The sequence below is a fragment of the Spermophilus citellus genome (assembly GCF_964194105.1).
Source record: "Spermophilus citellus genome assembly, chromosome: 5".
Lineage (NCBI taxonomy): Eukaryota > Metazoa > Chordata > Mammalia > Rodentia > Sciuridae > Spermophilus > Spermophilus citellus.
In genome coordinates this window covers 70,979,315-70,998,611 of record NC_138186.1, presented here as the reverse complement: position 1 = coordinate 70,998,611, position 19,297 = coordinate 70,979,315, and the positions used below count along the sequence as shown (strand labels likewise).

Here is a 19,297-nt window from a genome sequence, read left to right as displayed (position 1 = left end):
AATGCCACTAATACAGTTCTTTGTGCCTCCAGTTCCTTAGCTCTCCTTCCCATTTTCCCCACTGTACTAAATTCAAAACTGACTTACCTGGAATTCTGGAGGTTTCTATGACATCCTCCTAATTCCTGAATGAAACCTTCTGTGTTCTGGTACTTGAAACATACTGGTAATCACTTTACCACCTTCGTTTTCAAAAACGTTTTGGATAGCCTTTCCTTTAGGATCCTGGAATTTGTATAAAACCACAGAGGTTACACTGCTTTTGAACTAAAGGTTGTTGGTTTGTGGAATTTCCTTTAACTGGAAACACATACGAGTCTGTGGTTTTAGTGTTTTCTCAGTTTTATACTATCCTGCTTGTTTGTTTTCATTTTCAAAGGTAGAGAATTTCCATATTTTATAAAGGGCTAACTTTTTCTCTTTTTTCTTTCTTTCTTCTTCTTCTTCTTTTTTTTTTTTTTTTTTTTTTTTTTTGGTTCAGTTGAAAGAGACAAGGATTTTTCTCACCAAAGAAGGCATTACAAAGAATTTCGGTTCGATCTTACTCAAATTCCTCATGGAGAAGCAGTGACAGCAGCTGAATTCAGAATATACAAGGATAAGAGCAACATACGATTTGAAAATGAAACAATTAAGATCAGTATATATCAGATCATCAAGGAATACACAAATAGGTAATAACTTTATATCTAAATTGTTTTTTCTGCAAACAAATGTTAAATCCTCGTTAAAAGTTGTTGATAACCTATGTGATCTGTCAAACCTTGTTTTCTTTGGAGGTAATGACACTTAGAACTAGGTATAGAAATACTGAAAAGTAAGAGTAATTGATCTAAAACTTTCCTTTCTACTCTTGACACCAATCCATGTACTAAATGGATTCCCCCTGGGCTTTCCAGATCTTTTTATGCTGTAAATTTGTCCTTCACCTAGGAAACTGCCATTTTATTCTGCACATATGAAATTTTTAAATAGGATGATTTAAATCATTTGGTGTTCTGTAAGTCAGGGGAGAGCTGCTTTACTTTTCTCCAATACAAATGTAAATCATATGTGCCTTCTCATGTGTATTTTTAGGTAAAATTGTTCTTTAGCAACAGGTCCTAACAGTTAACCTTTATGTATTCTGTCTAAAAATGCTTAATTAAGAACTGTACTAAACGAAGTACATGAAAACCTCACTGACAATTACTACAAATGAACCCTCAAACATAATAGCTGAAAAGGAATGTTAGAGTTGTTCTCTGACCTTTAACCTGATATAGAAATCACTTGAATAGCACCTTTTACAAATGTTATTTTTGTTTCATATGTATGTTACCTATACAAATGTGTGTGTTGCATACACACCAATTGAAACTCCAACTGAAATCCTATATCTGTCTTCTAGTAGTGTCTGTGCATCAGATCTAGATCTTTCTTTCAGTGAAATACTGTGTCTTTCTTTGATGAGACAAATATGTTCAAATAGTTTTCCTGTCCCCTCTAAAGCACACTTCTGTCCTTGCTGACTATTTCTGATTCCTGATGTTTAGATTTTTTTCTTGGTCTTCCAGTGTTCCAGTTTCCCAGCAAGTCTTCCATTGGAATACTAGTTCCCCATAATATTCAAAGAAGATAAAAAGCTTCTAAGGTCACAATACATTTGAAAAGCCTACTTGTAAACCATTTTTTACAAGATTCATAATGCAAATCAGAACATTAAGGTCTTAGAAAGGCTTTGTGGTAATGATAAATACCTATTAATTTTATTTGACTGCAAACTTTGGCTTGTAGTGTACTCCTGGTGTGTGGTGCTGTATATTGAACCCAGGGGCATTCTACCACTGAGACACATCCCCAGCCCTTTTTATTTTTCATTTTGAGATAGGGTCTTGCTGTGTTGCCAAGATTGGCCTCAAAATTGCCATCCTCCTGACATAGCCTCCTTAATCATTAGGAATACAGGCATGTGCCACCACACCTGACTGGTGTATAGTACTTATTAATATCCTGTGGAACACTGGCTAAGCAGAACATATTTTAATATTTACTAATTTATATGCATTCTAACATTATTTTTACAGCAGTAATTTTAAGGCATATAGGCCTGTATTCCTATCTCAACTTTATCACTAACTAGCTCTTTGTCTGTAGGTAAGTAATGTTCTTTTTTTTTTTTTTTAAATCTCAGTTCAGTGGTTGTATTTATAAAATGAGGACACTAACACTGTTTTCTAGTAGATAGAGCCTGGCTTACATAGTGAATACTATAATACATTCTTTATATTAAATAATTATAGTGTTTTTTGAAATAAAGTGGAATGAATTGAAAGCAATATTCAAAATTTTACTTAATAATAATATTTCCATAATTAACAAATTATTTTATTTCTAATTCTATTTCTTGGATTCTACATCTGGACTGTACACTCCTTAAAGAATGGTTAATGATGTTGGGTATGATGGTGGATACCTGTAATCCCAGCTACTCAGGAAGCTGGGCCAGGAGGATTGCAACTTTTAGCAAGATTAAAAAAAATTCAAAAGCAGTGGGGATATAGTAGTAGAGCACCCCTGGGTTCAACCCCAAGTACCAAAAACAAAAAGAAGATGAGATAACATCTTAAGTTACTTTTACTTATCTCTAGCACTACTAATTTGCTTGGTCTGAATTAATATTATGAAATAATTATAACTCATTGTTGAGATAATTCTTTTATCAACATATTCTAAAATGTTTGAATTATGTTTATTTTTAGTCAGTCACATATTTTTATACATTTAAATTATAGATAGTTATTTATTATTGAAAGTACTTTTCACAGGAGCTATTGGTATACCACATTTCTATCCTCTGGAATATATATTTTGATTGAATCTAAATACAGAATTTTTCATTTACCACAATTAAAAGATCTAACATTTATTTATGTCCTGTTGTGGTGTGGGAGGTGCTGTGGACCTTTAAGGGGTAGGACTTTAAGTGAGGTTCTTAGATCCTTGGAGCATATCCTTAAAAGGGATTGTAGAATCTTGTTGCCTTGTTTTTCAACACTTGCTTCCTGGCTGATGAAGTAAGTTGGCTCTGCCACAGACTCCTACTATGATGTGGTACCTTATCAGAGGTCCAAAGCTATGGTGCCAATCAGTCATGGACTAGAAGTTCCAAAATTGTGAGCTGAGACAAATGTTTTAAGTTAATTATCTCAGGTATTTTATTATAGTAACAAAATTAACTAATACAGGTCTGTGTAAGCACAGGTCTGTGTTCTATGTGTTCAGGATATTGTTTTGAATATCATCTTCTTAAAGCTCTCTTTGAACTTTATTTCACCTATTTTGTAAGAATATGATTCATATAATTTAATACAGGATAAAATGATAAAAACAAATAAATAATAGAAGAGGCTAGTGCTAATAAGTTTTGGATTTATTTCTGAATGAGCTAGAGATGATTTTATTAGTAATACACTTTGAATATTTATGGTTATTGATGTCTAGTTTATTGAATGTGCTAGTTTGGGAAATTGTAATACTCTTAAAAATGGGACATTTTCTATCTTGAACGTCATTATTTTCTAATTACACTTGATTTTTAAAATATTACTCTCAAAGTTTCTGTAATTACATCTGTAGTTTCTTTTAGTATTATATAATTTGTCTAAATCTTACTTATTTTGATATTTGTTTAAATTGCTCTTGAATACAGTATTTTAATAATTTTTTTCCTGTGTCTTTTGAGTTGATTTATAAAATCTAAAGTACATGTATGTATTTGCTTGGAATTCTCTTGCATTGTCATTCTGTATTCTGGTCTGGCAAAGGTTCCTAACCAATTTCCTGAATAGTATTTTTAAAAATTCACTTCAAACAATTCAATATTAATTCAATTTTAGAAAATTTAATATTTTCAACATCTAATATTAAATATTGTTGCTTTTCATATTCTAGAGTTATATTGTATATATTGTCCCTCATGGTATTTGCTTTTGCCAATGTATTTGAAATTTTCTTTTACCAGTTATCTTTTTCAAACTCTAAAGCTTTCAGACACATTCATGTATATCCTATATTTGAATTTTATATATTGTTGATTAGGTTAGAGATTCTCTGGCAAAACACCTCCATTGTCTTTGAAATAGGCATTTGCCTATTACCAGGAGTTCTTTATTCTTCATAGTAAGAAAATGTAATCCCATGCCTGTATATACAGGATTCACTTTTTGCACTCCCCTTTTTCTTCTATAGAAAAATGTTCAAGGGATAGAATATTTCAGGGTTCTTTTTTTTTGCAAATTTTCAAGATCACAATTTATATGTAAAACCCAAACCTAGAAAATGACTAGAAGAAAACATAGGGTAAATGATTTAGGATGTTTGTCTAGGCACAAAGTTTTTTAATATAACTTCAAAGCCCAGGAAATAAAAGCAAAAATCAACACATGAGATTACATCAAACTAGAAAGTTTCTGTAGCACAATGGAAATAATCAACAAAGTAAAGAGGCAAAGTATAGAATGGTTAGAAGGTATTCTCCGGGGGTTGGAACATGGCCGCCAAGGAGGAAGCAGCGATTCTAATGTCTCCACATTAATGGGATCAAAAAGACCCTTTGGAACAGCGGCAGTCTACATACCGAGGAACTTCTAGCAAAATTCCGTGAAGAGGGGTCCCGCCGGGAATTGGTAGGTCTATTAGAAGTGTCAGTTTGTGGCCGCCGGGACTCGGGCCCGGGGACTGCGGTACTTGCCGGAGAGGGGCTGTCGCCTCCCCGGCCCCGGGCGCCGCTGGAGCCGCGAGCCAGAAAGACACGGACCGGGCCGCGGTGCGGCTAGAAGCCGGGAACGCCGGGGGCGGAGAGAGCGACTGGGGCAGCGCTGGCTGTGGAGGCCGCGTGGAGAGAGGCGTGGGAGCCTGAGGCTGAGACACACTGGAGAGAGTGAGCTAGCGCCCCGCCATCATCCCGAAATAACGAGAAGAGGAAGATGGCGGCGGGAAGTGAGTAAGCCTCTCTGAGCTCCGCGCCCCGTGCCGCCGCGTCTGAAAAGCTGAGACAGACAGCTGCGACTAGGCATTAATCCATCCGGCTGAGGCGGCTGGTCAGTCCTTCACATCCTACGGAGGTGGATGCCTGCCGGGCCTTCGTGGGTATTGGCCGCAGGGTCCAGGCGGGGCTTGGGGAGAGACAGTGGAGACCCGCCCGTTGCGTTGGTCGCCCGGCAGGGGGAGGCGAACTGTCGCCGTTTGCGGGGGACACCACTGTGGCGGAGGGCTGGCGTCGCGGGACTGCGGCGGTGGAGATAACTTCATTGAAGCCTGCTGCTACAGGTGTGTGGACCCCTGGCTTTCCCTCTCCACGCATCGGGGAAACCTTAAGGGCCCCTCCCAGCTCTCCCATGAGTGCTACAGCCAGCCCGAGGGAGTCAGCGGCGTGGGACTGCCGCTCCCACCAGGGCTGACTGCTGAGGCCTCTTGCACCAGCTACGGGGGAGTGGCTACTGGAGGGTAAGTCAAATTCGCTGAGGATTCTCAGCCCAAAGCTCTACAAACTTAGGGTCTGAGGAAATGGCAATCTGGAGGAGTGTGCCCAGTCGTTCATGAAAACAGGGCTCCCGGGAGCAGCAGACCTGGCCTGTAGCCAGTATTGTGGTGAGCGGCACCCGTGAGAGGGGCCTGGCTAGAGGAAAAGTAGAAGTGACTAGACACAAGAGGAGGCCCTAGGCACTCAGGATTGGAGACTCGCCCAGTCTGGGAGGAGCTGCTGCACACTGATTGGTTCCCGCGTACTGACAGGAGAGACTTGGCCTGGTGGGCACAGCACCACCTAGTGGAAGAGAAGTTAATCAAACTCTAAGACGGCATTTATTAGTTTTTTTTTTTTTTTTTGATTTGGGTTTTTCTTTCATCTTCATTTTTATATCTTGTTTTTTTTCTTCTTTTTTCTATTTTCTTCTTCTTTCTCTTCTAATTTTAATTTTAATTTTTTAATTATTATTATTTTTTTTTTAATTTTTTTTTAAATTTTTTTTTCTTTTTTAGTTCCTATTTCTTTCTTCTTTTGTCTTTTCATTTTCCTTATCCCCCCTTCATTGAATTCTACCTGCCTACTCTCATTCTCCTTAGTGACTTCTTCCCTTCCCTCCTAATACTTTTCCTCCCAAGCATCAAATAAATTTATAGGAATAAGCAGTAACTCAGCAGTCAAACAGAACAAGAAGCAACATGAGCAGCTTCAAGAAACAAGGAAGAAAAGGAGTACAAACAATGCAGGACAGCCTAAATATTCAGGAGGACCTAGAGTCATCAGAAAAATGGTCATATAAAGACCTCAAGGAACACCTTAGACAGATGGAATGGAACCTTAAAGAGGATACAAGACAGCAAATTCAAGCAGCGAAAGAACACATTGAGAAGGAATTACATAAAGAGCTAAAAGAAGAAGTTAAGCATCTTTATCAGGAGATAGAGATTATAAAAAATAATCAAACAATAATTCTAGAAATGAAGGAAACGATAAACCAAATTAAAAACTCAATTGAGAGTATCACTAACAGAGTGGAGCAAGTAGAAACCAGAATGTCAGATAATGAAGACAAAATATACCATCTTGAAAAGAGTCTAGCCAACTCAGAAAGGCTGGTAAAAAATCACGAGAAAAACATCCAAGAGTTATGGGATAACATGAAGAAACCAAACTTACGAGTCATAGGGATAGAAGAAGGTACAGAGATTCAAACCAAGGGAATGAGTAACCTGCTGAATGAAATAATTACAGAAAACTTTCCAGAAATAAAAAAGGAAACAGATATACAAATTGAAGATGCATACAGGACACCGAGCACACAAAATCACAGTAGACCAACGCCAAGACACATTGTTATGAAGCTATCCAATATACAGAACAAAGAGAAAATATTAAAAGCTACAAGAGAAAGGAGACAGATTACATTCAGGGGTAAACCAATAAGGTTAACAACGGATTTTTCATCACAGACACTGAAAGCAAGAAGGTCATGGAACAATGCATTTCAAACACTGAATGATCAATGGGTTACAGAAGACATAAAGGAGGAAATCAAAAAATTCTTAGAGATAAATGAAAATACAGACACAACATATCGGAATCTATGGGACACAATGAAAGCAGTTTTAAGAGGAAAATTCATCGCCTGGGGGTCATTCCTCAAAAAAAGAAAAAACCGACAAATAAATGAGCTCACACTTCATCTCAAAGCCTTGGAAAAAGAAGAGCAAAACAACAGCAAATGTAGCAGAAGGCTAGAAATAATTAAAATCAGAGCGGAAATCAATGAAATTGAAACAAAAGAAACTATTGAAAAAATTAACAAAACTAAAAGTTGGTTCTTTGAAAAAATAAATAAGATCGACAGACCTTTAGCCATGCTAACGAAGAGAAGAAGAGAGAGAACTCAAATTACTAACATATGGGATGAAAAAGGCAATATCACAACAGATGCTACAGAAATACAGAAGACAATTAGAAATTATTTTGAGAACCTATATTCCAACAAAATAGAAGATAGTGAAGACATCGATAAATTTCTTAAGTCATATGATTTACCCAGACTGAGTCAGGAGGATACACACAATTTGAACAGACCAATATCAATGGATGAAATTGAAGAAGCCATTAAAAGACTACCAACCAAGAAAAGCCCAGGGCCGGATGGGTATACAGCGGAGTTTTACAAAACCTTTAAAGAAGAATTAATACCAATACTTTTCAAGTTATTTCAGGAAATAGAAAAAGAGGGAGCTCTTCCAGATTCATTCTATGAGGCCAACATCACCCTGATTCCGAAACCAGACAAAGACACCTCAAAGAAAGAAAACTACAGACCAATATCTCTAATGAACCTGGATGCAAAAATCCTCAATAAAATTCTGGCGAATCGAATACAAAAACACATCAAAAAAATTGTGCACCATGATCAAGTAGGATTCATCCCTGGGATGCAAGGATGGTTTAACATACGGAAATCAATAAATGTTATTCACCACATCAATAGCCTTAAAGATAAGAACCATATGATCATCTCGATAGATGCAGAGAAAGCATTTGACAAAGTACAGCATCCCTTTATGTTCAAAACATTAGAAAAATTAGGGATAACAGGAACTTACCTTGACATTGTAAAAGCTATCTATGCTAAGACTCAGGCTAGCATAATTCTGAATGGACAAAAGTTGAAGGCATTCCCTCTGAAATCCGGAACAAGACAGGGATGCCCTCTATCTCCACTTCTATTCAATATAGTTCTCGAAACACTGGCCAGAGCAATTAGACAGACGAAAGAAATTAAAGGCATAAAAATTGGAAAAGAAGAACTTAAATTATCACTATTTGCAGATGACATGATTCTATACCTACAAGACCCAAAAGAGTCTACAAAGAAACTACTAGAACTAATAAATGAATTCAGCAAAGTGGCAGGATATAAAATCAACACGCATAAATCAAAGGCATTTCTGTATATCAACGACAAAACTTCTGAAACGGAAATGAGGAAAAACACTCCATTCACAATATCCTCAAAAAAAATAAAATACTTGGGAATTAACCTAACAAAAGAGGTGAAAGATTTATATAATGAAAACTACAGAACCCTGAAGAGAGAAGTTGATGAAGATCTTAGAAGATGGAAAAACATACCCTGTTCATGGATAGGCAGAACTAACATCATCAAAATGGCGATATTACCAAAAGTTCTCTATAGGTTTAATGCAATGCCAATCAAAATCCCAATGACATATCTTGTAGAAATTGACAAAGCAATCATGAAATTCATATGGAAAAATAAAAGACCCAGAATAGCAAAAGCAATTCTAAACAGGAAGTGTGAATCAGGCGGTATAGCGATACCAGATTTTAAACTATATTACAGAGCAATAATGACAAAAACAGCATGGTACTGGTACCAAAACAGGCGGGTGGACCAATGGTATAGAATAGAGGACACAGAGACTAATCCACAAAGTTACAACTATCTTATATTTGATAAAGGGGCTAAAAGCATGCAATGGAGGAAGGATAGCATCTTCAACAAATGGTGTTGGGAAAACTGGAATTCCATATGCAACAAAACGAAACTGAGTCCCTTTCTCTCGCCATGCACAAAAGTTAACTCAAAATGGATCAAGGAGCTTGATATCAAACCAGAGACTCTGCGTCTGATAGAAGAAAAATTTGGCTCCGATCTACATATTGTGGGGTCGGGCTCCAAATTCCTTAATAGGACACCCATAGCACAAGAGTTAACAACAAGAATCAACAAATGGGACTTAATTAAACTTAAAAGTTTTTTCTCAGCAAAAGAAACAATAAGAGAGGTAAATAGGGAGCCTACATCCTGGGAACAAATTTTTACTCCTCACACTTCAGATAGAGCCCTAATATCCAGAGTATACAAAGAACTCAAAAAAATAGACAATAAGATAACAAATAACCCAATCAACAAATGGGCCAAGGACCTGAACAGACACTTCTCAGAGGAGGATATACAATCAATCAACAAGTACATGGAAAAATGCTCACCATCTGTAGCAGTCAGAGAAATGCAAATCAAAACCACCCTAAGATACCATCTCACTCCAGTAAGATTGGCAGCCACTATGAAGTCAAACAACAACAAGTGCTGGCGAGGATGTGGAGAAAAGGGTACACTTGTACATTGCTGGTGGGACTGCAAATTGGTGCGGCCAATTTGGAAAGCAGTTTGGAGATTCCTGGGAAAGATGGGAATGGAACCACCATTTGACCCTGCTATTGCACTTCTGGGACTATTCCCTGAAGACCTTAAAAGAGCATGCTACAGGGATACTGCCACATCGATGTTCATAGCAGCACAATTCACAATTGCTAGACTGTGGAACCAACCCAGATGCCCCTCAGTAGATGAATGGATAAAAAAAATGTGGCATCTATACACAATGGAGTACTATGCAGCAATAAAGAATGACAAAGTCATAGAATTTGCAGGGAAATGGATGGCACTAGAGCAGATTATGCTCAGTGAAGCTTGCCAATTCCTAAAAAACAAATGCCAAATGTCTTCTTTGATATAATGAGAGCAAATATGAACAGAGCAGGGAGGAAGAGTAGGAAGAAAAGAGTAACATTAATCAGTGACATGAGAAGGGAGGGAAAGGGAGAGATGAGGAAAATTGCATGGAAATGAAGGGAGACCCTCATTGCTATACAAAATTACATATAAGAGGTTGGGAAGGGAATGGGAAAATAAACAAGGAGAGAAATGAATTACAGTAGATGGGGTAGAGAGAGAAGAAGGGAGGGGAGGGGAGGGGGGATAGTAGGGGATAGGAAAGGTAGCAGAATACAACAATTACTAAAATGGCAGTATGTAAAATTATGGATGTGTAACCGACATGATTCTGCAATCTGCATTTGGGGTAAAATTGGGGGTTCATAACCCACTTCAATCTAATGTATGAAGTATGATATGTCAAGAGCTTTGTAAAGTTGTGAACAACCAATAAAAAAAAAAGAAGGTATTCTCCAATTATACCTTTGACAAGGAGTTAATGTAAAGAACATACGAGAAACAAATAAGTCAAAAACAACAAGAAAAAAACCAATCTGATTGAAAAATTAGAAAGTGCAAAAGTTCTGAATATATCCTCTCAGAAGAAGACATCCAAATGGCCAAGATATCTATGGAAAAAAAGAGCAAAAATGCTTAATATCATGGAGACAACAATCAAAACTACAACCAGATGTCACCTTACTCTACTTAGAATTAGTTAGAATGGCTTTTATCAAGTAGTCACAGATAACAAATGCTGGTGGGGATGTGGAGAAAGGGGAACTCTTATACATGGTTCATGGGAATTAAATTATAGCCTCTTTGGATAACTGGGGAGGTTCCTCAAAAAATTAAAACTAGACCTATCATATGGTCTAGCATTCCCTGTGTTAGGTATATGTAGTAAGGCTATGAAATCATTATGTTGAAAAGACATCTGCACTCATCATATATTTATTGCAACACTATTTACAAGAGTCAAGAAATGGAACCAACCTAAGTGAAAGTATGGCAAATAAAATATACATCCACTTTCTGGGATACTTATCCAGCAATTTAAAGAAAGAATAAAATCCCGTCATTTGCAACAGACCTGGAGAACATAATAATAATAGAAATGAGCCAGGCTCAGAAAGATAAATGTCATGTGATTTCACTTATATGAAAAATTTTTAAAAGCTGAGCTCATAGGTGCCAAGAGTAGAATAGTGGTTTCTAGAGACAGGGGAGGGTAGGAGTGAGAGGATATGGGGAGAGATTGGTTAATGAATGCAAAAATACAGCTAGTGAAGATGCATAATTTCTGGTATAGTATTATATAGAAGGATGATTATAATTAATGATATTGTGCTGTGTAAATCAAAATAGCTTGAAGAGAGAAGTTTGAATGTTGCCACTGTAAAGAAATGATAAACATTTAAGATAGAAAACTAAATATCCTGAGTTGATCATTATACAATGTGTCCATATACTTAAATATCACACTGTAATGTATAAATATACAATTATTATCTATCATTTTAAAAAATCAAAAATAAAAATTTAAGTATGAAAATAATCTAAAATAATATAGCAATATGAGCAAGGATTTGGGCATTCATATATGGGAGAATGCTGTACCTCTTGGAGTCTCAGTTTAAAAATCTGAAAATAATAAAAACAAAAGGGTAAGTATTACAGTACAAGAAAAAGTATTTCAGATGTTTGGAAAGGACAAATGTTTAACCGAATGCAAAGACTATAGTTGATATGTAATAAATAAACAGCCAATATATATTCAGGTGACATAATTGGGGCATCTATTTTGGTTTGGAGAATTGAAAGTTAAAGGAAGGAAAAGTCGGTTGTCACTATAATAGCAATAGACACTGTTTGCTAACACCTATGTTTATGCAAAATAAGGGAAGTTTTTTTATGCTGGGTGCCTTTATTCAATAAATATTTTTATTACTTGATCTTTGGTGCATTCAAAGAAAATCAGTATGTGTGAAATCAACACCTCCCATTTAATAGCAATTCTGTTAAAGCTCTCTGTGAACAGGGAAGCTGAAAACTGAAGTGTTAGATAAATGATCAAATTTTTCTTTAAAACACCCCCCCCCCTTTTTTTTGGCACCAGGGAGTGAATTTAGGGCACTTTACATTCAGCCACATCCCCATCCCCAGACTTTTTTCATATTTTATTTAGAGATAAGATCTCACTGAGTTGCTTAGGGCCTCACTAAGTTGCTGATCTGCCTTTGAACTTGCAATCCTCCCGTCACAGCTCCTGAGCTGTGGGGATTACAGGCATGTGCCACTGTGCCTGTCCTTTAAAACACATTTGAAGTGATATGATGGTGGGCTGGGCTGAGGTGGGGATTTCTTCATAACTTGATCTAACAGAAATATCAGACACATATACAAGTGTAGACAAAGACTCATGTAAACTGTCACTGTATTATTATTTATAATCATAAATTTAAAACATTTCAAAGTTAAATGAAAAGGGGAAAACAGAACTTATGTTTTACTCTATTTCCTGGAAAGATAATAGTAAAAAATAATTTTGTTGTTAAAGAATATTTAATAACACTGGAAAGTTCTCAGGCTATAACATCAGTTGTCCAAAAGGAGTAAACATAATTATGTACAGTACTATGCTAATTTAAAATAAAGTTTTGTTTAAACAAATTGGAAAGAAGAATCAAATATTCATTGCAGGCTTGTGAAGAATTTAAAATTTTAATTCTTTAACCTTTTCTGTATTTTCTAAAGCTTTATGATGAAGATTATTTTGATAACTTAAAATGGGCATAATTATAGTTGAGTGAGAGAGAGTGAAAAGATAATGAACAATTTTATGCTACTTTTATGTTTTTACAAAACATACAAAAAGCAGAATTCTCAGTTTCTCCCTGGTAGACAGCAGCAAACACCCAAGCACTAGGATTTAAAAATAAGTTGCTCTTATTTTTTTTTCTTAAGTTATGGAAGACATTTTACCCCCAGAAAAAAAATGAAGATAAAGAACTAATTTTTTCTTTCATTTATTTGATAATAAAAATTTCCTGCTAATTTGAAAATTTGACTTTAAATCTCTGAAAGGAAGTATAGTGTCAAAATACTTACAAATCATATGATCACAGTTAAAATAGAAAGTCTTTAAATATGAAAAAGTGATTTTAAGATCCAGTTTAAAAGTTTATTGATGGTAAAGGAAACACACACACACACACACACACACACACACACACACATTTCCTTTTGTTATTTTTAAAGCAAAAGTCACATCTCAAAAATTCTATCATTAGCCAAGTGTGGTGGTGTATGCCTGTAATCCCAGTGGCTTGGGAGACTGAGGCAGGAGGATCTTGAGTTCAAAGCCAGCCTTGGCAATATAGTGAGGCACTTACCAATTCAATGAGACCTGTTTTTAAGTAAAATATAACAAAAGGGCTAGGGATGTGGCTCAGTGGTTAGGCACCATTTTGAATAAAACTCAAAAACATTTGAAAGGTCAGTGCAGTTTGTGCTCTGTGCATTTAACACATATATAGTTCCGCATATATAATTCTTACTTTCCCTAAGGAATTTCTTAGATGTGTCTGGGTAGGGATCCTTGCAGTAATCTAGACTGATGTTTTATGGATGTTTCATATTCAAAACATCATTCAGTGTATTAACCATATAGTCCATGAATACTTTTGACAATGCTATGTAATCAAATTTAAAAACTGGCACAGATTCATTATATCATGTCTTGCCCCATTTACTTACTTTAGTAAGCCTCACAACTCATAAAATTATATGTAGTATTTCTACCATCTATCACCCCCCCAATTTATGCCTACATGTATTTAAATGTGTGTAAGAGTATTCTGATATTTATCCAAATCTCTATTTTTCTTGGTAAAAAGTTAACACACTTTGTATCATTTCACTTATTTAATCTTTCATATAAGGCTGACAGCCCAAAATTATTTATAGAAGGCATTGCTCTTCAGTCACACCTCATATATGTGGCATTATTGGGAAATGAGGTTTCCACATGATTGAATTTTCCAGATAATTCTGCTGAGTTTGGCATGCTTTTGTTAAGTGTCTACCATGTGGCAAGCATAGAGGACATAAGGCGGGGTAAATAAGACCTCAAAAGCTTATAGCCTGAGGGCTAGGGGCTGTGGTGGGCCTGCCTCACACAGACTTTAATAACTATAATATAGGGTGCTAAGCACTATGATGTAAGTATGCACTAAGTGTTGTGGAAATACAAATGAAGGAAAAATTAATTCTTTATGTGGGAGGGTGGGGACCTTAGGGGAAGCCTCTGAGTGGTTTTACCTTTCAGTTGAGCCTTTTGAGATTGGCTATAGGCAAACAGAGAGACAGAAAAAGAGACAGAGAAGAGAGATGTCATAGAGTAAATGTCCATAAATATTGAAATGCTTTAATGAATAATTAATTAAATAATATTGTACAAATAAAATGATCCATGCCAGTATTACCACTAATAAGAATGGTAGGTAGCACTTAATGCATTTAAGAGATATTCACTATGTGTCTGGCTCTATATTTAGTGCTTTACTTGAATCAGATTTCTCTCTCTCTCTCTCTCTCTCTCTCTCTCTCTCTCTCTATATATATATATATATATATATATATACATCTATATAAAAATCAAAGAAAATGTGCTATATATAAGTCAACATTTTCCTGATGCTTTGCTCTGAATATACATTTCTGTACTCCATTGCAAAAATATTTAAGCTAGCCTGTTCGATGTCATTAGCCACCTTCACTACTTGGATATATTTAGTTAAGCTGTCATCATTCCAGTTCACAGCCAGCTTCATTTTTACATCATCTCCTTCCTCCTGATTCTTTAAGATTTGGGATTCTTCTGTGGGCATTCTTTGGGATATACACTGACATTTTCTTTTCTTTTTTTAATACCTTCATTGTATTTATTTATGTTTATGTGGTGCTGAGGATCAAACCTAGGGCCTCACACGTGCTAGGCGAGTGCTCTACTGCTGAGCCACAACCCCAGCCCTACACTGACATTATCTTTTTTTTTTTTTTTTTTTAACTGACATTTTCTACTCAGGGATATTTCCTGGGCTCTTGAGAGCAGTATACCACAGTAGAGAACTCAGATGTTAAATGATGTTGTCTCTAAAGCATATAAGAACAGTATGCAAACATAGCTTGCATGCCTCTTTGTGCAGAAATCATCTTCTATCTCAGTGTTTCTCAACTGGGCCATCTTGGTCCCCAAGGAAACATTTAGCTATGTCTGGAGGTATTTTTGATTGTTCCAATTAGTGAGGTTGGGGTTGGAGCTGTATGCATGCTGCTGGCATACGTGTGAGTATACTGAGATAAGTTATGCGGGTAAGGACGTTACTAAAACCTTCTGCAAGGGACAGGGCACTGTTCTCCACAACACATATCACTAAGGTTGAGAAATTTCTCCTCTATTAGAATATTTAAGTCTTAAACCTAAATAAAATGTATCTTTTAATTATTCTTTGACATTTGTCATTTTGGGTAATAAGATGAATAATATAAAAGAGCTCTTAGGAACTCGTTCTAGGTACATTGCTCACTCATTGGGTACATGTGGCTGGCTTGCTGGTTGAAGTTTATCTTTTTTACTTGTTAAATAAAGGACCTACTATTTGTATACCTGGTAGCAACATTTAGATTTTTCTCTGCAGGGGAAAAATATGGGATGATGTAATTCAGGAAACCAGCTAAATATTAAAAATATCTTGATTGAATTTTCTTAGTCTGAATTCAACTTCCTTTTCATTTCTGCTATAATATTCTTTCAATCCCAGGTAACATTATTATTTTACCTATTTTAATCTAGATCTTTTAAATATACAATGAAATTAGATATTCTGAAAAACTGATATTTGGTGAGATTCACAGAATTCTAAAAGTTGCCATTCAAAAATATTAATCATTGAGTAAATACAAATTCTAGTACTTTTAAGCCAAAACTGCTTGTGAAATAAACTTTTAACATAAACTCTGGAGAATATAATTTATTAATTTACAGTCTCTTGCTAACATTCTCAGTACAAGAACTGTAGATTGGGTTCCTAAATGTTATAATGGCATTTACATCAAATACCTAGAAAAAGATGGATGTTTTCTCCTTTGGTGGCCATCATTTCACTTTTACTAGAACTCCATAAGCTATTCAAAGAAAACAGGAAATGGAAGGAGGTGAAATAGTTACAAAAATAGAAACGCTGGGAAAAGTGATGTCATTGTGGACTGTAAGCTTTGTGCTTTGTGGAAATGAAATAGTATAGCATATTTTCCTCTAAAATTTATCTGTGTAGCCTCCAGCAATTTCTCAAAGCTTTTCTTGGCTTGGTTTAATGCTTCATGATTAGATAGGGGAGTAGTTATACTCTTGGTTAGCTATGCCTTTTTTTTTCTCTTTATTCATACACACACACACACACACACACACACACACACACACACCTAATGAGGGAACTAATTAAATGATTATTTTAGATTTTGACTTTTTGTCCATACACTTTTCTTGTGTTAAAATGGTGAGAGATGTTCTATTTTCTGAATATGAATTTAAATGCATCCTATAAACATCTCATATATCTGTTAATGAAAAATCTCTCAACTTGATTCTGTTTGCACTTACTTCCTCAAATTTTGCACTATTTCTCCTTTCCATATTTTTAACCAAGTTCACTGTGTATCTCTAACTCTCTCTCTCCTCTGATATAAGGATACTAGTTATATCGATTTAGGGCATTATCTTTTGAGTTCAAATGTAAAACTTTTTATAAATAAATAATATTTTAACAAGAAGGAGAGAGTAAAATAACATGCACTGAATGGATCCTTTATTGGACTCCCATTTATCTTTCACTACAATCATTTTTATCAAGTGTACTATATCACAGACTCATGACAAATAAATATTCTTGCTCTATTTTAAATATGATTAACAAACATCTTAACTTGATTACCTTTACAAAGATACCGTTTCCAAATAAGATCACATTCACAGGTGCCAGAGTTAGGACTTCAAGATACTTTTTTGAAAGACACAATTGAACTTATAATAGAGAGTAAGTCAGTTAGTATTTGGTAAGAGGAATGGAACCATTTTGAGTGACAGGAAATAAGGGATTTGTTGTAGGGATTTTACTTTCTGCCATCATGGGACCTGGATAAACAATTCATGTAAGGTTGTGGCTTTGACATCTGGTTGTGGGACTAATGTTGGTAATATAAATAAGGAAAAGGGAAGGAAAATTGATAAAAGAGAACAAGAACTAGAACTTGCCAGGATAAACTGGAAATCCCTGGACAAATTGAAACCCTTGTCTGACTCATGCCTCTCGAGCCTTCAGCTTCCATGATGTGAGTAACCTGCAGGGGAAGCTGATGTGCTTCATCATGAGTTGCACATAACTTTTGCCCAGCATGTACAGAAGCTGATGGAGGTCATCTTGCAAGGGGAATTACAGGCTAGGTTTTCAGAAAGCGAATTGAGTCAATACTCAGTGGGAGCTGGAAGAGCTACAACCTGTTCCCCAGCAACAAGGTGAGCCAGCAGAGCAGTGACAATGCATGTGAGCAGCGGGTAAGTCTGGCACTTTACTCATTGTCTAGTTATAAACTCAGGTGCTTCTTTCCTTCCACTATCCAACTCATGTGCAGATTTTTCTCATAGCTAACTTTTAACAAAGAACCAAAGAGGGAAAGGAATTTGGGGTTACATACTTCCAGTTTAGTTAATAGGGCAACATACAAAGGTACAGCAGCCCGATCAATACCTTTTATAACCATTCATAACTTCCAAAAGTATAACAGAAAAATAATTCTTCAGCCTTTTATTCCATCATTGGATGTTGTTTACTCCTTATCTGGCTAAACAGTATTCCCCGTTTGATATGCTGTAACTTCAGTCCTGAAATATGAGGTGAGGTACTATAAAAAACTACTTTTATTATATACTAAGTGGATGAGGAATGGAAGAGGAAAAAGATAACTGGTTAATATATGCATACATATGTTAATATCAAAATAAGAAAGAAATACCATAATAATATACTCCTCATTTCAATAACTGGTATGTGTAAATTCCTTCTTCCACTATCCAGTTTATATCCTCTTTGTTTTAGCAAAAACTATAGCTGGTTATTTTTCTTTACCTAGTGAGATAAACCAAACACTGATTCTTTATTTTATTACATTAGCACAGCTGGGGATTGAACCAGAGCCTCATGCATGCAAGGCAAGTGCTCTATTACTGAGCTACATCCCCAGCCTTTATTTATTTAATTTTATTTTGTGACAGGGTCTAAGTTGCCCAGGCAAGCCTTGAATTTGAGATACTCTTGTGTCAGCCTCCTGAGTAGTGGAATTACAGGCATGTTTGGCATTGCCCAGCTAAACACTGATTCTTAAAGTCTTTGGCTCATTATTAGTAATAACTGCAGAGAGCTACAGTTTCCCATTGAATTGTGTTATATGAGATTACTAAGAAATAATACTCCAGGAAACTCCCTGTATTCTTCCTTACTCATATTATGGTGACAACAGTCCATTTTATTTTGATATTTAGGATCATTTATCCCACATAGTATAGTAGATTCTTATTGACTTCTTGATTCACAGTCATGAGAACACCAAAATGGCCAGGTGGCTTTTTCAACTTCCAATCTAAAGGAACCATTGCTATCTTTATTAGTGTTAGAATTGTGCCATTGGGGACAAAGAGCTTTGGACCACTCAGAGACCAATGTTTCAGGAATCAGAAGCAAAACTTTTGCTAGTTTGATCAGGTAGAGTGAGTGAATAAGAAGAGGCCTGCCATTCCTAGCCTTTGATTTCCAGACCTATGATTCATCTGGCTATGAGAGAAAATAGTTATACTGGCTATCTTAGTTATTTATTTAGATAATATAAAAATCTTATTCCTTTAGATATTATTTCTATGGATATAAGTTTATTCTTGTAAGACATTGGTATCCAATTTGTGGAATAACTCAGTCATCAAAATACCATTCCATTGTCCTGGACCAGGATTTCAAAGTGATGTGAAACCTCAACATCGGTGAATTCCATGAGCATGAGAACATTCTGCCCTCTGTTTTCTCTAAAATGAATTTGTCAACCAGTAGCAATGCTGTATACAATTCTATGAATAAGTGAATTAAACATTCTATAAGTTCATGATTGGTGATTTTGTGAGAAGCATCAAGGGCAGATAAGGC

The 19,297-nt window shown here is 35.8% G+C and overlaps 1 protein-coding gene across 1 annotated transcript in view; it reads left to right on the top strand.

Moving 5' to 3' along the window:
• The window catches only part of BMP5 (bone morphogenetic protein 5), a 119,700-nt gene that overhangs the window by 54,893 nt on the left and 45,510 nt on the right, over positions 1 to 19,297 (top strand). The window contains exon 2 of the mRNA XM_081293803.1: positions 482 to 674. Coding sequence (XP_081149929.1) covers positions 482 to 674 — 193 coding nt within the window. The remainder of the gene's footprint in view (positions 1 to 481; positions 675 to 19,297) is intronic.